Source organism: Schistocerca americana, chromosome 7 (genome assembly GCF_021461395.2).
Source record: "Schistocerca americana isolate TAMUIC-IGC-003095 chromosome 7, iqSchAmer2.1, whole genome shotgun sequence".
In the NCBI taxonomy this organism is placed as follows: Eukaryota; Metazoa; Arthropoda; class Insecta; order Orthoptera; family Acrididae; genus Schistocerca; species Schistocerca americana.
The window spans coordinates 365,437,955-365,459,956 of record NC_060125.1 but is presented as its reverse complement, the minus strand read 5'-3'; the positions used below and the strand labels follow the sequence as shown (position 1 = coordinate 365,459,956).

The 22,002-nt window shown below is 41.7% G+C and overlaps 1 protein-coding gene across 1 annotated transcript in view; it reads left to right on the top strand.

The window, feature by feature from the left end:
* The window catches only part of LOC124622937, a 131,142-nt gene that overhangs the window by 63,184 nt on the left and 45,956 nt on the right, over positions 1-22,002 (top strand). Inside the window, exons 3-4 of the mRNA XM_047148728.1 lie at positions 11,031-11,158; positions 19,639-19,779. Of these exons, the coding sequence (XP_047004684.1) occupies positions 11,031-11,158; positions 19,639-19,779 (269 nt within the window). The remainder of the gene's footprint in view (positions 1-11,030; positions 11,159-19,638; positions 19,780-22,002) is intronic.

Sequence of the window (22,002 nt, the reverse complement as noted above, 5' to 3'; positions counted from 1 at the left end):
CCAAAAAGGAAGATACTAGCAGACGCGAATATTACCAAACTCTCTCATTTTTAAGTCATTCTCACAAAATACTGACACAAATTATAAACAGAAGACAGAAAAATACTAGAGATCGACCTCAGGGAAGCTCATTTTGGGTACCAAAGAAATGGGGGAACACGCTAGGCAATATTAACCCTGAAAAATATCTTAGGAGGTAGGTTAGAAAAACACAAAGCTACGTTTTTAGTTTTTGTAGATTTAGATAAAACTTTCGACAATGTTGACTGGACTTCATTCTTTGAAATTCTGAAGCTCTTTTTTCATCTACACTTTTTGCGCTCTACAGCCGCCCCTAGTACTATAGAGGTTATTCCCTGATGTCTTAACAGATGTCCTATTATTCAGTCCCTACTTCCCTCCTTCTTGTCAGCGTTTTCCGTATATTCCTTTTCTCGCCGATTCTGCAGAAAACCGCATTCCTTACCTTATCAGGCAACACTCGTCTGTAGCGCTACATCTCAAATGCTTTCATTGTCTTCTGTTCCGGTTTTCCCACAATCCATGTTTCACTACCATACAATGATGTGCTTCAAATGTACAGTCTCAGAAATTTCTCCCTCAGATTAAGGCCTATGTTTGATACTAGTCGACTTCTCCTGGCCAAGAATGCCCTTTTTGCCAGTGCTAGTCTGCTTTTTATACCCTCCTTGCTCCTTCCATCGTGGATAATTTTTCTGTTGCTTCTCGTTACTTTCGTTTTTTTTCGCTTTACACTCAGTCTATATTCTGTACTCATCAGACTGTTCATTCCATTCAACAAAGCCTGTAGTTCTTCTTCACTTTCACTGAAAATAGCCATGACATCAGCGAATCTTATCATTGATATTCTTTCGCCTTTAATTTTAATCTCAAATTTCGATTATTTTATTTCCGTCATTGCTTCTTCGAGTCTAGATTGAACAATAGGGGCGAGGATACATTTCTGTCTTACACCCTTTTTAGTCCGAGCAGTTCGTTCTTCGTCTTCCAGTCTTATTGCTCCCTCTTGGTTCTTGTACATATTGTACGTCACCCTTCTTTTCCTATTTAATCAGAATTTCGAACATGTTGTACAATTTCATATTGTCTAAAGCTTTTTCCATGTCGATAAATCCTACGAACGTATTTTTCTTCAGTCTTGCTCCATTATCTAACCACAACGTCAGAAGTACTTGTCTGGTGCCTTTGTCTTTGCTAAAGTCAAACTGATCGTCATCTAACACATCCTCAATTTTCTTTTCTATTATTCTGTATAACATCCTTGTCAGTAACTTTGATGCATGGGCTGTTAAAATGACTGTAGGATAATTCTCGTACTTTTCGGCTGTTGCTATCTTCGAAACTGTGTGGATAATGTTTTTCCGGAAGTTTGATGGTATATCGCCAGTCTCATATATCTTACACACCGACGTGAGTAGTCGTTTGTTGCCGCTTTTCCCAACGATTTTAGAAATTCCGATGGAATGTTATACATCCCTTCTGCATTACTTGATCTGATGTAGTCCAAAGCTCTTTTGAATTCTGGTTCTAATACGGGATCTCCTATCTCTTCCCTGTCGACTCCTATTTCTTCTTGCATCAAGTCATCAGACAACTTCTCCGCCTCATAAAGGTCTTCAATGTCCTCTTTCCACCGATCCGCTCTCCCGTACATTTAACAGTGGAATTCCTATTGCACTCTTAATTTTATTGCCCTTGCTTTTAATTTTACCAAAGTTTGTTTTGTCTATTCTATATGCTGAGTCAGTCCTGACAGTCATTACTTTTTCAGTTTCTTCACATTTTTGTGCAACCATTTTGTCTTAGCTTCCCTGCTTTCCTGTTTGTTTTGTTCCTAAGTGGCTTATATTTCTGTGCACCTGAATTTCCCATAAGATTTTTATACTTCCTTCTTTCGTCGGTAACTTACGTATTTCTTCTGTTCCCAATGGTTTCTCGCAGTTACCTTCCTTGCACGTATGTTTTTCTTTCGAACTTATGTGATTGCCTCTTTTAGAGATGCCCATTATTCTTCAACTGAACCGCCTACTGAACTATTAATTATCGCAGTAGCTATAGCCTCAGAGAACTGAAAAATTATCTCTTCATTCCTTAATACTTCCCTATCCCACTTCTTTGCGCACTGGCTCTTCCTGACTAGTCTCCTACCCTTCAGCTTATTCTTCATCATTACTAAATCGTGGTCTGGGTATATTTCTGCTCCTGGGTACGCCTAACAATTCAATACCCTATCTCGGAATCTCTGCTGATCATGATGTAATCTAACTGAAATCTGAAACTTCCTGGCAGATTAAAACTGTGTGCCCGACCGAGACTCGAACTCGGGACTCCCGAGTTCGAGTCTCGGTCGGGCACACAGTTTTAATCTGCCAGGAAGTTTCATATCAGCGCACACTCCGCTGCAGAGTGAAAATCTCATTCTGGAAACATCCCCCAGGCTGTGGCTAAGCCATGTCTCCGCAGTATCCTTTCTTTCAGGAGTGCTAGTTCTGCAAGGTTCGCAGAAGAGCTTCTGCAAAGTTTGGAAGGTAGGAGACGAGATACTGGCAGAAGTAAAGCTGTGAGGACCGGGCGTGAGTCGTGCTTCGGTAGCTCAGTTGGTAGAGCACTTGCCCGCGAAAGGCAAAGGTCCCGAGTTCGAGTCTCGGTCGGACACACAGTTTTAATCTGCCAGGAAGTTTCATATCAGCGCACACTCCGCTGCAGAGTGAAAATCTCATTCTGGTAACTGGAATCTTCCCGTATTTCCCCGTCTGTTTCAAGTATACCTCCTCTTCTTGTGATTCTTCAACAGCTGGGATTTAATTCAGGGAGTATGCAGTTATCCACAAGTTATACAGAAATCAGGCAGCAGTGTCGAACGACGCGAAGAGGAAGCATTTGTTGAGAAAGGAGTTAGTCAGTCTCATGTTATTCAGTGTGTTCATTGAGCAAGCAATAAAGGAAATCAAGGAGAAATTTGGAAAAGGAATTAAAGTTCTGAGAGAAGAAATAAAAACTATGATGCTTGCTGACGACAGAGTAAATCTGTCAAGAACATAAAAGGACCTGAAGAACAGTTGAACGAATTAATTAGCCTTTTGTAGAAACGTTATAGATGATTATCAACAAAAGTAAAAGAAAGTGACTGAATGTAGTCGAATTAAATTTGGCAAAGCTGAAAGAAGGAATCAGATTAGGAAGTGAGATGTGTGTTTTGCTGTTTGGACAGCCGGATACATCCCTTCCCACATCGCTGTGTTCCAGGTTGCCTGCGCAATAGGTCAAGTCTTGATGGCTGTTCCACAGAGGTCACGTTCTGCGAAGGAACTACTTTGCCACACCTCCCACAGACACCAGCCAGGGAGGACAATGAGATCAGCTAGCGAGGAGGGCCAACAAGGAACGAGCTTATTATCTCCCGTAGCGACAGCCAATCACGGTGATCCAATGTAACCATCTGCACAGTATTATGAAATGCGGCCCAAGGGCTGTAGTCGGTCGCACCCTCCTATCAACAGTCGTGTTCTGCAATCAACTGTCGCAGTTACGAAATTACCAGCAAGTGCATTGGACTATAGAGAGACACCATATTGAAATATGCCATATTAATAAACAGACTTGTTCGTGGAACCATCGACACACTACTGGTGCAGTGCCGATACAGACTTAGTTACAACATTATTACTGAGGTGATAATGTGCTACTAAGTTTCTATCTGTATCAAATATTGTGTACAGAGATCATGTCAAGGTATTTTGCGAGTTGAGATATCAGGGAATAACTTCCAAGGTACTAAAGGAAACCAGAGAAGGCCAAAACTATAAAGTGTAACAGAGATTATATGTATTCAACAAATAATGGAGAACGTCGGGGATAAGTGCTAACCTGAGATGAAAAGGATGACACAGGAGAGGAATTGTGGCGAGCCACATCAAATGAGCCAGGAGACTCGTGACGATAAGAAAGAAAAAAATTAGTGTGAACGCTACATGTGGACCAGGTAAAATAATGTGAAGGCAACGTGGTTTCTGTCAAGTGATACTAACGGAAAATAAAATTAATAAAATCCCTCTAATTTTATGTCAAGGGCTCCCTACGAACATTAAGAAACTGTTTCCTTGAGTTGTCTAATTTCTTTCTACGGTATGCCAAATTTGACTGCCGTCTGCGCTACAATTAATACCTTACCCTATCTGCATTGCCGAACTACTTAGAGTAATAACTTCGCTTTTAGGTGATGTCAGGGCCAGCTTCGGCGTGAATTTGAACGGGAAGCGTTCGATCAGAAAGTGCCCGAGCTGAGTAATCCGGTTGCCATTCTCTGTAGACTTCACTCTTGTCACGCTGCAGATATCGACGTAGCCATCGGAGTATTTCAAGCGACGGCTTTGCTTTCGTGTCATCTTGATACAAAAGGAAAAGCGTCTCAGTGCTCAGCATAGCAGGCATCGCGCCAATCCATTACTGCCCCCCCCCCCTCCTCACCCCTACTTCGGGGCAGACAGCAGACAGGTGATTACAATCACGTTCTTTATCATTTCTTTTTCACATTGGACGAATCTTCAGTTCTTCACGTGTTAGAACATATCTTGTTTATTATTTCTGTTTCTGGGAGCTCTATTTTGAGTTAATCAAGGAAATATTTTATAGATAATGGTTGCGGATACTTTTGGAGAGCGTTTCAGAAATGTTTCAAATATGTGGTCTACCTGCGTAAATAAAAGATTCTTGGAGAATACCTTATGCATAAAAATATGTAACTTCTCGTGGATATAGTATTAGGATAAGAAATTCTCCATCAATATTGTACCCTTTCGAGGAGTTTTTGCGGTCTTGTGACTTCCTGGCGAGTTAAAATATCTGATGAAGACTTTGTCACAAGAAAATGCTATTTTTGATAAAAGGTTCGGACTATTGCTGCCGGAAAAAATACAGGCCGTGAAATAGATAAATGAAGTTTCCATCATCTTGCATTTGATGTAGAAGCTGTCTAATCGTGGAAGATTCGGTAATGGTCAGCGGCGTAGGCATACAAAAACAACGGAAAATACTGCAATTAGAGAGAAGGTCAGCGTTGGCCGTAATATTGATGGTTTGTTGGCAGCAAAATCGATTTTCAATCACATAGTGATCATCTTCAGTGCTGTGGTGTGCAAATCAAACTCACAGGCACTGGTGTCAAGTGATTATCAGTAACCAAAGCTTATGAAACGATCACAATAACTGAATAATAATAGTTCAGTTATTGTGATCGTTTCATAAGCTTTGGTTACTGATAATAACTTGACACCAGTGCCTATGAGTTCAATTTGTACACCACAGCACTGAAGATGATCACTATGTGATTGAAAATCGATTTTGCTGTCAACAAACCATCAATATTACGGCCAACGCTGACCTTCTCTTTAATTTCACGTACGTGGTCATTGCGCACACAGCACTCTATGGAGTCGCCAGTCAGGAAAATACTGCATTGGCCACACAAAATCTCCGTTCACAATTAATCCTACAATGATCTAAAAATTCGGTGAAAAGTAAAAAACAACGGACTGTGCAAATAATGTTGAAAAGTAGCTAAAATTCCACGAAAAGCTTAATAACATTTCTGGAAGGACACTTAAAGCCACAATCGTAAAGTCTACACAATAGTACGTTGGTGGAAGTATACATGATGCATAGCAGCTACAGCCAACAGTAACGGACTAGTTGTTCATCTACTAAATTTCTTTTCAAAACAGTCATATGTTTGGAGTGATTCGGTTATTAGGTACCGATATTACGAGTCTGCCAAATATCTATCAACGAGAAAAATGAGCAACGTCAACATTCCGTTGACAACGAAATCATCTGAGTCGAAGTGATGAGAAGAATACGAAGTAGACGGTTTAAAGTCTCCGCTGTTATTTTACTAGATTAGGTGATAGTGGATTCGACTCTGATCCAGTGAAAATTTACAGAATTTAAACAACCAAAGTCATCCTCTGAATCTGAGAACGCGTCTTATGGATAGTTTCTCTTCATACCTCAAATAGAACAACTACACGGCATAGAATCAAAAGTCTGTTACCACCTTTTTGGCCTCCAGATCTTCAAATACAGATACCATATTTTCTCACGCAACGTAGGTTAAAAGATATGTTCGTAAACTGAGAAACATTAAAGGTATTTGACTTGTATCTGTTGCTGCTGGCAAATAAAATGCTATGCCTTCACAATGCGGTGCTCTCTAGCTTCAACCGAGACGAAGAGCAAATTAAAAACTTGGACAGTTTTATGAAATGCTGCTGGGAACAAACTGAAAAACTGAAGTGGATGGAGAAGATGGTAAGTGAAGAGCTACTAAAAAGATGTGGGAAAGAAGAAGGTATTATATATTGGTTGCGATTTACTAGAGGAAAGGAAAATTGGCCGGGCACGTTTCGGAAACGAACGACATTACTGAAGAGAAATTAGGCAAAGTTGCAGACAGTGGAAGAAAAACTTGGATTATTTAAGTGGTGCAAGCAGAAGGTACTCGGAAGTAGAGAAGAAAATTTTTTAAAGAAGTTATCCCGATACTTGTAGTTGCTCGAAGTATGCTATTAATAGCGAAATTCATTATGCATAATTTCACTTGTTGGTGAGGAGAATGATTTCCTAAAATGAAGCAGTCTGTAAAATTTCAAGTATCCTATTGTTTACACAAAAGCAGACGACGTAATTTGCTATAACTCTTAAAACTCTCATACGTAACGTACGTTTACTAAGCTCTGAAAAACTGCCATACAAGCGGGCTGACCGGTCGATAACGCGACAAGCGATGCATCGCCTCGTTTCTCTCAGCGTAATACTTACTCCACCCTTGCTCGTTATTTCCTCTATCGCTTCGCTGCAATCTCGGATCTCGTCAGGACCGTGTTTGTGTCGTGAAAAATACCTCTCAGGCGCACGCAGATAGGCAATATCTCCCCGCAGGATGACCTGTTGTCGTGTACAATCTGAAGTCTCTTACCCATAAGGCAGCGTGTGACTTTCCTATCATACGGCGGAGATAAAACAGAAATACTGTCCAGAGAGTGGTGACGCGTTCATGTTTTCCGATTTTGTTAAAGATACTGATTTCGTGGGAAATTGTTATGTACAGTTCCTTCTCGTCCAGTAGAGTTGTGAGACTCGTAGAAGTCGTGACGTGTTGAAATCCAAACTTGAACACAATACTACGCAAGATTAATTTCTGAAATCCAGAGACTGGATGTTGTTATGAATTATTGGAGGCATTTGAGTGTGACAATTGTGACATAAAATTCTGACATAAAAATTACACATCTGTGTTATTGGTGATAAATTACGTTTTCAGTTAATTTTTAGCTAGTGGAAAAGCTATGTTGTTCAAGTAACGAAAAGACATACTACAAAAATGGTCTCCAAGTTTCGACTAAAGAGCCTCTGCTTGTTTGTGGAGTGGAACCATCTCCCACACTGTGTGGAACACTAGCAGGATCAGCTCATTCCATTGAGTCCACAAATAGTATTACAAAAAGGTATTAACAGAACCTCTCGAAAATGCTCTTTAGAAGGTTATTGATTCTGAACCACCCAGACTGCCACTCGCGTCAACATGCCTTTTCCGAGATTCGGGGTGGCTTGTCAGACCCGGATCTAACCCACTCGGCGGGTTAACAACAAGTGTCGGTGTGTCCGCCAGGCTGGATGTTATTTTTAGGTGGCTTCCCACATCCGACTAGGTAAATATCAGGCTAGTACCCACGTCCCGCCTCATTACACCATTAACAAACATTTAGAATACGTTCTTACACGTTCACACCAGATGCAGACAGATGGGGTTCAGAAATTGCATCCAGGGGAGAGGGTGAGAGAGGGGGGGGGGGGGGAGAGGTGACGATAGGGAGAGCCTCCGGCCTCCCTCTAGCACTAACACTGACAAATCTAAACTAACATGCCGATTCCGTGAAGATGTGTGATACGATCAGGAAAAAGAAGAAAGAAGGTTACTGATTCTCCGAAAATATACTAAATGTTTTGAAAAGACATAGCGTACTTATTTTTTGTGCTACAAAAAGTACAGCTCGGATTAATGCTGTAAAGCAGGAAAAATCCGTAAAAGGAATAGAGGCTAAAAAGTATTATCAGACCTCTATGATGACATGTTCTAGATATCTTTAGAAAACTAGAGCAAACCTGTGTCCGATGGCGTGCTGAAAAGTAATGCATCCAAATTTTCTATGCTACAACTGTTAAAGCTTTTTAAATCAAACAAACGCTATTAACATTCTACACCTTTATTTTTCATGTCTACGTATTTATTTCTCAACACAGTCACCCTGGCAACGAACACATTTCTCCCAATGAGACCACCGTTTGCTGATACCATCACTGTTTAATGTTTGTTGACCAAGACACAACATCACTTCCGCCTACATTCCTTCATCACTATCAAAGTAATCTTAAAGTTCTGGAGACAGATAAAAATGAGATGGGGCCAAACGGGGAATGTAGCGAATTAAAGCCACTTCTGGTAGAACTGAAGATTCTCACGATGGTCCATATAAGAGTCTTGATCGGTGTAGAGTGGAAGTCAGGTTGGTGAGATGGTTGGCAATGTATCCGGTCTCATGGCCGTTTATGTTGCCGGAGTCCTGGTCGGTGATGTGGCCGGTGACCTTTGAGCCTGATTGGTTTGGCGTCTGCTCGAAGGTTGTTTCCACTTGATGGGCTGTAGACAGCAGATGGCGTAATCAGGCGGATGGATTTCTATACGGGTCACGTGACGCGCGGACGAAATGTAGTGATGCTAGTTGATCGCTCTGCTGGCTGGCGATGAGGCGATGATGACCCCTCTCGCGGAGTCCACAGGAGTCTCACCTGTACACAGAAGAAAGTTTATGTTATGTAAGCCTGCGGGCTTTCGTAACCGTTGCCACTAAAGTTAAAATCTCCTGGATTGTAAGACCGAGTCATATTTATTTCTAAAGCAATCGACGTTTCGACTCCTCTGCTGCGATCTTCTTCAGGAGTGGACACCAAAACATCCTGAAGGAGATTCCAGCAGAGGGGTCGAAACGTTGATTATTTTAGAAAGAAATATGACATGGCCTAACAACCCAGAAGATTTTAACTTTAAAGTTTATGTTGCTGTTGTTCTTCGAGTATACAGATGGAAAGGTTGCTGTTGTGGCCTGGCATGTACACAGCGCGGTGCGTACGACCAGTCTCTGTTTACCCCAGGCTTTGGTAGGGGGCGCCTCAGAGTGTGGCAACCCGCCAGCCGTATATGTGTTCCGTGGTGGTATGTGGTCAGGCGAGAGGCCGGATACTGCAGCCACCATCAAATCAAAGTCTAGAACAGGTAAAACAATGTTCAGTCTCAGGTTAAAAAAAAAAAAAAAAAACTTATACGTAAGCGAAGGAAAAGGTATTTCACTAATGCTGTTAACACAACGTCAAAACTGACAAGTTAAAGGAAACGAGCGTGGGCCTGGATGATATCCTCGTCAGTTTTGACGTTGTGTCGTTATTTAGCACGATTCCGGTAAACGAAGCTATCTTATGCATAGCGCATATTTTTCCTACCTATATTGTGGAATTATTCCGACACTGCCTCACCACAACCTACTTTCAATACAATAATAACTTTTATGAACAGATTGACGGGGTGGCTATGGACAGTCCTCTCAGTCCTGCTGTGGCTAGCTTATTTATGGAGACTTTTGAGCAACGGGCGTTGTAGACTGCCAGTAAGAGACCAGCCAGATGGTATCGCTATGTCGATGACACGTTTGTAGTATGGACACACGGAGCAGAGGAGCTGGATGCCTTCCTGATACATTTAAACAGCATTAATCCGAAAATCCAATTCACTATGGAGATGGAAAGGAATGGGCAATTGAATTTCCTGGATATGTCTGTGATTAAACGACGAGACGGAACGTTGGGCCATAAGGTGTATAGAAAACCCACACATACTGATCGTTATCTACATAAAGATTCAAACCACCACCCTAGACAAAAAAGAGGTGTAATGAAAACTTTGGTAGACAGGGCGTACAAACTTTGTGAACCTGTTTATTTAAAAGATGAGATTGAACATCTACGGTCAACGTTCGTGAAGAATGGCTATTCTAGCAAGGATATAGATCGAGCACTTCGCTCAAGGCCGAGAATCAGGAGTAACGACGAACAACAGTCGCCCAAGGGCAAAGTTTTTCTTCCGTTCATTAGTAAGGTCACAGATCGCATTGGGAAATTAAAAGAATTTTTAAGGTGGGCAAAAGATGCACGACACCCTTTGGCTACACCGGGGGTATATAGTTGTGGACAGGTTTACATCGGTACCGCAAAGAGAAGTGTGAACACCCGTCTTGTTGAGCCTAAGAGGAACTGCCGCCTGGGTTACACGGATAAATTGGCCGTAGCGGAACATGTTTACCAGGAAGGTGATCACGAAATAAAATTCTGCGAGACGAGCGTCATATCAAAAACCTCGCATTATTATGCACGCTTGTATAGAGAGGCTATCGAGATTGATAAGCATCGTAATAATTTTAATAGGAAAGACGAAGGTGTTAAACTGGATAAAATTTGGATGTCAGCGTTGCACCGCAAGCGTGACGATCGATTACTTCCAATCGAGAATGTTGGCATTACCAGAGACAATCTCATAGCCAACGCCACGTGATCGACAGTGGCGCCCTCTGTACTGCCTATATAATCAGCGCTTTCTCGAGTTCTCTTCGTAGTTCGCCGCTTTACCTCCGAGGATGTCCCCCGCAGTCCGAGACGAAACGTCAGGAGAGAGTTTTATACTTTGACCACGGCCTGTCAGCCCGGAAGTTTTAAGTGAAGACAATACCGGCCGTGAAAGCATACATTGTATGACACCTACTCCGTCACACAAATTCCATAAATATTATTTCCGATATGCGAATGGCTATCTCGGGATCAGATGCCAATACAGTTTATCCACTCAACCTATGGGACCTACGGAACAGGAGTCCTTTTACCAGCAACACGACTGTTTGTTCTTCCAGGATCTGCAACGTGTGCTCCAGCGGGCTGGCGCCCGTGACCGCGGGCCGGAGCCATGCCCGTCATGTACAGCTTCTGCTTCTGGTTCTCCGTCCGGCTGGGCTCCATCATCGTAGGCGCCGTGTCGCTGGTGAGTGCCCAACTACACACTTAACGCATCTCGTCTCTTTCACGAAACACCAGACGCAGAAAATATCTGACTGAAATAGGAGGGATAGACATAAAGCTTTAATTACTACCTCGAAATAATCAAGATGTGACCACGAAACCTCATGTTAGTCTTTCTGTGCATATTCGTCCTTCAATGTGACACATTTTTCGCAACGACAGGATAACTCTGCAGAGACCCTAGTTGTAAAAGTCCACATTTTGGTTGTTCAGGAAACCTTTCACCTCGAAAATCATCTCGTAATTACTTTAAAAGTGCTTGTCACTCAATAGTTGCTTCATCTAAAGAATGAGGGAGAAGTCATGTCAGGAGATAATCGAGTGGGGAGGGTGGATGGCAAAACTTAAACATATTCGACTGTGTACTCAGCAGAAATAGCCGATTGCAACCCAAAACACTTCATCTTGACAGTCTTCCATAACCCTGTCATCAGATTTGATTAGTATGCTCCTGTGACGTCTGCTTCTTAGAAGCATAATCTGTTAGCAGCACACCATGACAATAAAAAAAAAAGCATCACTGTCCCCCATGATAGTTGGATTTTCACCTTTCTGATGGTGATAAATCCATATGTGTCCATTGCTTGGATTGTTCCCTTGTCTTGGGGTCGTAGCGATACTAGCCCATGAGATTAACTGGCTAAAGAAGTAATCAGGATCGGCCTTACATATATTGAACATTCTCACTGCCTTGTTAGTTCGCTGGACTTTTTGGATGTTTGTGATCAGTTGTGAAAGCCGGCATGTGGTGGCCTTCGTCAGATTGAAAATGTTTTATAAGATACTGAAAACTGATCCATGACTGAGTCTCAGTTTTTCTGCTTCTACCTTCCGATAAGCTGGTTGTCCATCACAAGCACATCTGTTACACGACAGTTTACGCTCAAAATGTCACGCTAATAATTTTTATAATGTAATACGCACATTCCAGTACCGGCAGACAATATTCACTACTGCCAATGATTTCACTGCTAATTACTTCTTCTTTTCGTATCCTTTTACTATCGTGAGGGAGACCTATTATTTTGCAGCAGGCTTGGGCTCTTTCTTTAGTTGTCTCATGGCACGGGTGTTAACTTAAAAAGACCTGAGTGTCACAAACTTGCTTGACGTTGAAAGCTGCCCTCAAGCGCGTACAGAACAGGGAAATCACAGTATCCCATGTTCCCACAGCACATGCGTAAAAGAGCAACCTACGATCCACAAAAACTGCGTTGTGCGACACACTAGAATAGAAAATATCTGAAAGCCATGTCAAAAACTCAGAGCTTGAGACCACGTATCTGGCCGTTGGTCATATTTGCACGGGGATGTTCGTTTAAATCCAAGTAAGAGGTTCTGTAGTTCTTTCACAGTAATTATTTCGGTAGAAGGAGCGTTTTGCGAGCCATGTCACGGGGCTAGGGTCTTAACTGGCTATACTTGGAAAGCTGTCACGTAATTTGAGAGATTCTCTGCCTTCCTCACCATACCACACCGTTATTGGTTAATCACAACAAAATACGTCAGAGTAGGAATTTTTAAAACTTTTTTATAAAATTATTATTAGTCAGAACTCACGAGATCTGGCCAGCAAGATTCCTACACTAGTAGAATTAGCCGGGTTTCGAAGAGTAAAACAACACACTTGCCATAGAGAGGTCGTAGGGAACACTTGCTCCAGTTCGTCGCTGAGAGTTGTACAGAAGGATGTCTGACTTAGAGCAGAGTACAGTGGTCAAGCCGACTTACAATTTCCAGCCGCTGCCTGAGCCGTCTTCCACACTTACGCCGTTTAGTAGTGGTAAGCATGAGCTGTCAATGCAATCACCGAGGAGATAGGGATCAAAGCTAGTTAAATTGTATTAGGGTATAAATTCGCAGTCAGCTAATTGCACCCACCTTGCACTTTGGTGAATCTGTTGGTGTTCGTTCTTGCTTTTCCAGGGCTCTTTCTTTAAATCACTAACCATTTACGCAGTTATTGGCCATATCCGTGATATAGTTTCAAATTAATCTGCCATGTGTCTACCTACCGGCGCCAAAGCTGTAGCTCATAATTACAACCTTTTGTCCACTTATTCTGTGGTTATAAGTTTGATTCAGTGGGTAAATCACTGTTGCGTTACTGCAATAAACTTGTTATAGTGACCACTAGCTTACTTAGATGTGACCCTTCAATAATACATCCTTGTGATGTATGGTACTCACATTTTCATGCTTAATGGGGCCACGTTTAATAATTCCCTTCCAGTGAAATGTTATACATTGCACGACACTGTTTCTCTTAAATTTATGTGATATTACTGGGACCTCCTCTGTCCTGTAGATTACCGGAGATCAGACTTGTAGCATCTTAGCTAAACAGCTCAACCAGCACCTCACACCTCCTCTTGTAATTTCCTGTTCTGCACTGAGAGATGGTCTGCCACCTCATTCCGACTCGGCTGGCCACAATGGAAGTGTCTGCGCCATCTAACCACTGTGTCATATAATGGTGCACTATTGCAGTACATTTTCACCAACTCATCATTAATTGTGGCTGCGTTGTTCCCCTTCAAATGTAAAAGAAGGATCACCGCACGATACTTCAATATATGAATGGGCTACGCAGTTTTGTTTTTGCTTCTCCAGCGATGTGCTACGGTACTACTGTACCACGCCGATTTCAACGTGTATCAGGACTGCAGACATGTTTGTACTGACAAGCAAATAAGCAAATAAATATTTACATGCATGTTTGAAAGAACAAACACTGTGACAATCCAAAGAATACAATATCCAGAATATTATTTCTGGATTCTTCTGTCACTTCTTGGTAGAATACTTTTAAGCTTCACATGATGCAGTCAGACAAACACATACCCACAGACCGTTACAATCACACATACTCCTACACAAAATTAAAACATAATAGAGTGTCCTATTACTTACCTTGCTTATCTCATAGACTTTAATACTGAAACAATATAACTTGTAATACTGCAGTATTGTGTATTTTAAACATATAGTGTGTGTAATATTGACAATTGCGTAAAGTGTAATTTACAATGTAAAACATATTTCCTACACGACGTAAGTGACTAGTACTGTCAGACAGTTCTCAACCGATGTCGCGACCTTACAAACTATAGCATCATATAACCTGTTGTACTGTAACGGTATGCATTTTAATTATTTATTGTGTCTAATATTGTCCATTGCCTAATGTGTTATTTACGATGTTAAAAAACGTGTTTGATGCATAGCATAAGTGGAGAGTGTTCAGTTTGACAGTGTCTCAACTATTGGCATGACGTCACAAGCTTATATTTATAACCATTTAACCTATAATACCCTAATATTATGTTGTTTAATTATTTATTGCGTTTAATGTGGTCCATTACGTAAAGTGTGATTTACAACGCTAAAAAACAAGATCGGTGCACAGCATTCCGTGCTGGTGTATTTATTGTATCTTTGTTTACAATGTTTGGTTACCTAAGATCTAGTGCCCCTTGCGGACGCTAGTCAGTTGTTTCCTGTAGACGGTCCAACGAGCCGAAAACTAGTTAGAAATAAACAAAAATCAGTAGAACAAGAAACAGTTTACTCGTCATTCAACTTTAAATCCAGAACTTTATTTTTTCAAAGTTATAATAAAATGATTACTCCTCGGAGGATTATTGCTCAGCACTTACATTTTATAAAATAGAAAATATATATCTACATTTATATATCTCATTCCACCTCCTAAAATACGTTTTTCATTCATTAAATAAAGTAAATGAATTGCAATGTGATCAGTCGAATACTTCTTTTGCTCCACTCCACGCAAAATCACTTCGTTCACATTAACCGACATTTTGCAAAAGCAAGTCGCAGTTTGACAATTCAGCTACGATTCAAGTACGGTAAAGCGTTTGTATGGGGCATAAAACGATTTTGGAAATTGGAATCTGGCAACTAAACCCACACGTCCGGAATCGGTGTCATAGTGTTTACATGATCAACTAGAAGCGATATTGGCAAAACTGAATTTGGGAGAACGCTTACATCTACACGATTACCCTTGAATTCACACTTATGCGTTTGGTAAAGAGTACATAGAATCATTTTCAAAAACTATTTCGCTACCATTCTACTCTCTAACGTTTCGCAGGAAACGTGAGTACCTAAAAGAGCTCCGATTTCTCTCATTTTATCATGAAATTTATTTATCCGTATATAGTTGGGAATCTCAATATATTTTGGCATTCGGAGCCGAAAGCTGGTCATTGAAATTTCATGGAAAGATCTCTTCGAAATTAAAAATTCCTTCGCTTTAACGATTGTCACACAAATTTGCTTATCATAGCCACGGAAGTCTATTCCCGATTGAGTGATAATGCAAAACCGGGAGCAGCCCTTCTTCGAACTTTTTTAATGTCTCCCATCAGTCCTATCTGATAAAGATCCCATAACATGCAGGAATACACTAGACGAGTCTTGTTAGTAGATACACTCGCATACTCGCATCACGAAGGAATTACCCAAACGGGACGGAAATCGATGTATGTGATCTACATCTACGTCTACATCTACATCTACACCTACATATATACTCCACTAGCCACCAAGCGGTGTTTGGCGGAGGGCACAATTCGCACCAAAGTCATATTCCCCCCCCCCCCCCCCCCCCCCCCCCCCCCAAGTTCAACTCGCGGATCGCGCGAGGGAAAAACGACTGTCTGAACGCCTCAGTACGAGCTCTAATTTCCCTTATCTTTGAATGGTGATCATTGCGTGATTTAAAAGTTGGTGATAGTAATATATGCTCTACATCCTCGGCGAAGATCGGATTTTGGAATTTAGTGAGCAGCCCCTCTCGTTTAGCACGTCGTCTATCTGCAAGTGTGTCCCCTCTTCAAACTTTCTATGAGATTTCTAACGCTCTCGGGATGGCTAAATGTAATATTCACGAATCTTGCCACTTTTCTTTGGACCTTCTCAATCACTTGAATCAGACCCAACTGGTAAGGGTCCCATACAGACGAACAGTACTCTAAGACTGAACGAACTAACGTATTGTAAGCTATATCCTTTGTTGAAGGACTGCATCGCTTCAGGATTCTACTAATAAACCACAATCTAGAGTTCGCCTTGCCCGTTACTTGTGTAATCTGAACATTCCATTTGAAATCTTTTCGAATAGTCACGCCCAGATACTTGACGGTTGTTACCGCTCCCAAAGACTGGGCATTTATTTTGTACTCTTACATTAATGGGGATTTTCGTCTTGTTATGAGCAGTTGGTTACACTTACTAATATAGAGAGATAACAGCCAGTCATTACACCACGCATTTATTTTCTGCAAATCCTCGTTGATTTGTTCACAACTTTCGTCTGATACTACTTTCCTGTAGACTACAGCCTCATCGGCAAACAGTGTAATGCCGCTGTCAATACCATCAACCAGATCGTGTATGTAAATCATAAAAAGCAGCGGACCTATTACGCTGCCCTGGAGTACACCTGAAGTTACGCTTGTTTCTGTTGAAATCACCCGTTCAGGACGACATACTGTTCCCTGTCTGTTAGAAAATGTTCTATCGAACAGCATACGTCATCAGATAGACCGTAAGCGCGCACTTTTCGGAGCAAGCGACAGTGCAGAACTGAGTCGAACGCCTTCGAAAGTCTAGAAATCTACATATGCAGACAAACAAATGAGTTTATTTCATAAAAACTGGATGGTTTACTCAAGAGAAAGAACACAAACTGCGCAAGTCAATAACGCATTGGTCCACCTCTGTCCCTTATGCAAACAGTTATTTGACTTATCATTGATTAAGAGAGTTGTTGAATGTCATCCTGAGAGATATCGTTCCAAATTCTGTCCAACTGGCGTGTTAGATCGTCAAAATCCCGAAATAGTTGGAGGGCTCTGACCATCATGCTCAATTGGGAAGAAGTCCTGCGACCTTTTTGTAAACATCAAGACAAGCAGTAGAAACTCTCACCTTGTGCGACTGGCCATTATCTTGCTGAACTGTAAGCTCAGGGTGGCTTGCCTTGAAGAATAACAAAACAGGGTGTAGAATATCACCGACGTACCGCTGTGCTGTAAGGGTGCCGCAGATGACAACCAAAGTTGTCCTGCTATGAAAAGAAATGGCACAGACCATCACTTCTGGTTATCTGGCAGTATGGCGGGCGATAGTCAGATTGGCATCCCACTGCTATTTGAGGCGTCAACAGACACGTCCTCGGTATGGAATCTCACTTACTGGAGTAGCATTGTCTTCAGTGACGAGTCCCACTTCGAACTGAGCCCCGATGACCAGCGGACACGTGTGGAAGACGTCCCGGTCAGCAGAGGGATAATAACCTGACTGTTGCCCGCCATTCAACCCGATAACCAGAAGTGATGGTCCGCGGTGCCATTTCTTTTCATAGAAGGATCCCTTTCGTTGTCATCCGCGGCACCACTTCAGCACAGCAAGCCGTCGACGATATTCTGCGCCCCGATTTGTTTCCCTTCATGGAAAGCCATCGTGGGCTCACATTTAAGCAAGATAATTCGCGGCCGGACACGTCGAAGGTCTTTGTGCTTCCCAAACCCTACCTCAGCTATCAAGATCATTGAATCTCTCTCCAATTCAGAACGTTTGGAGCATGATGGTCAGGGCCCTCCAGCCATCTCTGGATTTCAATCTAACCTGCCAATTGGACAGAATCTGGCATGATATCACTTAGAAGGACGTACGACAACTCTGTCGATCAATGTCAAGCCGAATAACTGCTTTCATAAGGGCCAGAGATGGACCAGTGTGTTACTGACCTACTCAGTTTGTGAAGTTCCTTTTTCTGAAATTGTAATCATTTGTTTGTCTGTAATTGTAATCACATTTACCAATTTCTGTCCTATTCAGATAATTCCTTCGTGGTGTGTCGTTATCTTAAAGTGTACGAGGTGTGACAATAAAGTAATGAGACTGATTTTCTTTGCAAGATGTGGCAACCCTGCAGGCCTGCGTAGGCACAATATCTTTGACGTTGGTCTATAAGCTGCTTCTAGTCCAACCGGCACATCGATGCAACTGCTCAGTCGTGAATTGTCCTGTAATAAGTGTATGCTTGTTTATGTCTCTCGTCATAGAAATGGAACCGCATAATATTGCGCAACGGTATGCCATTTCTTTTTGCGTGAAATTCGGTGAAAACGCGACGATAACTTACGGTAAGCTTCAGAAGGCTTTTGCAGAGGAGGTTATGTCAAGGGCTCAAGTTTTTCGTTGACATAAAATGTTTAGTGAAGGCAGAACGAATGTTGAAGATGAAGATCGCAGTGGACGACCATCAACCTCACAGACGGATGTCAACTTGGCCAGGGTGGGTGAACTCGTACGATCTGATCGAAGATTATCCGTGAAAATGATTGCAGAAGAACTGAACATCAATCGAGAAACGGTTCGTCTAATAATAACTGAAGATCTTGGCATGAGAAAGATTTGCGCAAAAATGGTTCCAAAAAATCTCACACCATAACAGCAAGAAACACGAAAAAATGTGGCAGCCGATCTGTTAGAGCAAACGGAAATCAATCCAGAATTGTTGTGCCGTGTTATCACTGGTGATGAAAGTTGGTTTTTTTTTCAGTATGATCCAGAGACAAAACGGCAAAGTTCGCAATGGTGCTCAAAGGGATCACTCAGACCAAAAAAAGTTCGCATGTCAAAGTCAAAAGTGAAATGCGTGCTCGTCTGCTTCTTTGATTCCAAGGGAATTGTTCATAAAGAGTGGGTGCCTCCTGGACAAGCAGTTAACCAATGTTACTACAAACAAATTTTAGAACGACTTCATAAAGCAGTTCTTCGTGTCCGTGCCAACATTGCTGATAATTGGATTCTGCATCACGATAATGCGCCATCCCATACCACCTTATTCACCAGATATCGCTCCATGCGACTTTTTTCTGTTTCCATGAGTCAAAACGGCGGTCAAGGGACACCACTTTCAAACAACACAAAATGTCCAAAAAGCTGTGACGAGGGTCTTGAAGGACATTACAGAAGATGAGTTCCAGAAATGTTACCATCAATGGCAGAAGCGCTGAAAAAAGTGTGTGGAATCAGAAGGGAACTACTTTGAACGAGGCAACACTAAACTTGAATAAAACGGTAAGCAAAATTTTTTTCACATCAGTCTCATTACTTTATTGTCGCACCTCATATGTTGCATCATGTAGTGTTCTGCCAGTAAAACGCGTTGTTTGGCTCCCTTTTTCTACAGCATTGTTTTTAATATCCCCGTTTAAATTGCTCAGAATTGTAATCCAAAGGTATTTCGCTGAATTGACAACTTTTTTAACTTTTATAATTTGTCATGTGACCACAATGTAACGGAGCTTTTAGTACTTGTATGTTGTTCAAGGTCAGTTATTACTTTTCGTACCACGTGCAGTACTACAGCACTGAGGCGCCAGTTTGTGTTGTGCTGAGGACAGGTGCAGGCGCTGGTGGTGCTTGGGCTGGCTGGTGATGGCTACAACCACCCGCAGCGCGTCAGGGACCGCTTCTCCCACTGGCTGGACGCCTACAAACTGAGGTCACTCAAGAGCGCGGTTGCTGCCATCCGAGACGGTAAGTCTGCACGCCGACGCGATCGGCTGTGCGCGTCGTCTGCAGTGGAAGACACTGCATGCGGTCAAGCAGGGCGATATAATGAAACAATAAAAGACGACGTTTGTGAAATAAACTAAGAGTCCAATGCGTAGTGACCAAAGCGATGGGCGAGTACATTTGTTTCTTTGGAAGAGGAAACCAACATTGTTTGCACGCTTTCAGCCGCTTGGCGACATGTTTCGATGCTTGCGCTGCAATCCTTCTCAAACGATTTTACAGAAGCTATTCGGTAAAAAAAATGGTTTTTGCTTTATTCGTAACTTGATATATCAGTTTCATGATGACGAGCCCATCATTTCGTTAATGATCATAGCTGTTGTGCTACCTGCAATTAAGTAATACACTGCGCGAAATTGAATAAGGGTCACTACGATTTTACGTTCAATGGATATTACATAATACAGGATGTTGCTGCATATGAAATTTAGCTAACATATTGAATTGTTAGAGCAGAAAAAACAGTCCTAGTTGCACAATATAGATTTATTTAATCCTCACAAGTGACGCGTTTCGCCTGTTCTAGGCACCATCAGACAATCTGGGGAAATTATAAACTGATGCAAGTATAAATTGCAATTGAAGGCAATAATAAGAAAATAAATTAAACCTAACAAGGTAAAGACATACACCGACTAGACTATGGAGTACAAGGCCAGATTTGTGTGTCAGGGGATGCATCATAACTGAGCTTGCCGATAAAAGTTCTTGCTAATCGTAACCGAAGCATCGAACGTAATTAAAAGTCCCATATAACTGGGAGGTAACAGCCAGATAGATACTGTCAATGCTTCATAACATCACCAATAAAATTCTTCCTGCTCGTGACCAAGGGTCAAACGTGATTAAGAGTCCCAAAGAACTGGGAAGTAACAGCCTAATAGTCACTATCAATGCCTCATTACATCAAATAGAAGCAACACGAAAAAGTATAGTGACAGCAGGAAAAGGAAAGCTACTAAAGCTTGCGAGGGTTATCTAACCTACGCAACTAGGCATATTCAGTGAACAGAAAAACTCATGAGGGCAAAGTGCACCCACATAATGGCCAGGCTAATACACCCTTGGCACATAACTGGGCACTAACGAGAATGAAGAACCAGCTAAAATTTAGTAAAATATGAAGCAACGAAGCAAGAAGCAACGCTAATTGTAGCGATGATGACTCAGCCCTGAAGAAACCGCCCCTTGAACAAAAATGTGGTGCGTTTACAATATTGTGAGCACGCTCTGCCGTGACGGAAACTCGACTGCAAAACAAGTGTCAAAGCCCTGTGGAGCCATAGTGAGAAATGGCTCACAAAGTGGCGCGCTAAAACTTAACTAATGGTTCAGCTAAATAAAATAATCGGTAAGTAGTATAGGTGGTAATATAGGTGGCAACCATCATTTCAACATACGCATCATAATATGAAAAAGTGTCTGATATTTCGAAAAGACTTGTTTATTCATTAGATTCGGAAATTTGAAAAAGAAGCGCTTAGAAAGTTCAAGCTCTTCCAATAAATTCAGTTTCTTGCCTTAGTTGGCCACGTGAAAGTTAAACAAAGCTATCTTGTGCAACTGAGACCGTTTTTTCTGTTCTAAAGATACGTTAAGGTTGCTGCACCATTGCTACTGAAGTAGTCACGGAGTATAGTAATTTAATTTAATTTCTCTTTAGGCTTGGGTGGAGGTCTCTGTCTGTCACCAATCTCGAGAAAATTGATTTTATGTAGCACACTCATTTGCAATGACTCGTGCCAAGCGTTGAAGCCAGAATGAAATTTTCACAACACTCGTCACGTTTCATAAACGGTTTGAGATGCAATGTGAGATTTTGGCAAATGATGGCACGGAAAGAGGCCCTATGGTTATTATGTAAAACTTCGTTATCCACCAAGTTATTCCAGACTTTATCGATGAAAGAATGTAATTTTTAAGGCCCATCGATAGCCGGTGGAACGAGAAATGCTGTGAGCTTTGCAACATTATAAGTGAAAAATATTACAGGTTTGTCTTTGTACCGAAGATGTCATTTTTCCCAAGCCACGAGGACGTGCTTTTTCACAAGCTATTGCCCTTGATTTTCCTCAGTTCCTCACTTGGTAAACCATTGTTTCAGAATTCTCTCGCAAAAGCGTCTGCACAACAAGTTAGTGAGGCAAGACTCCGGTGTGTTTGGCACAAGAAGCAAATTTCTAC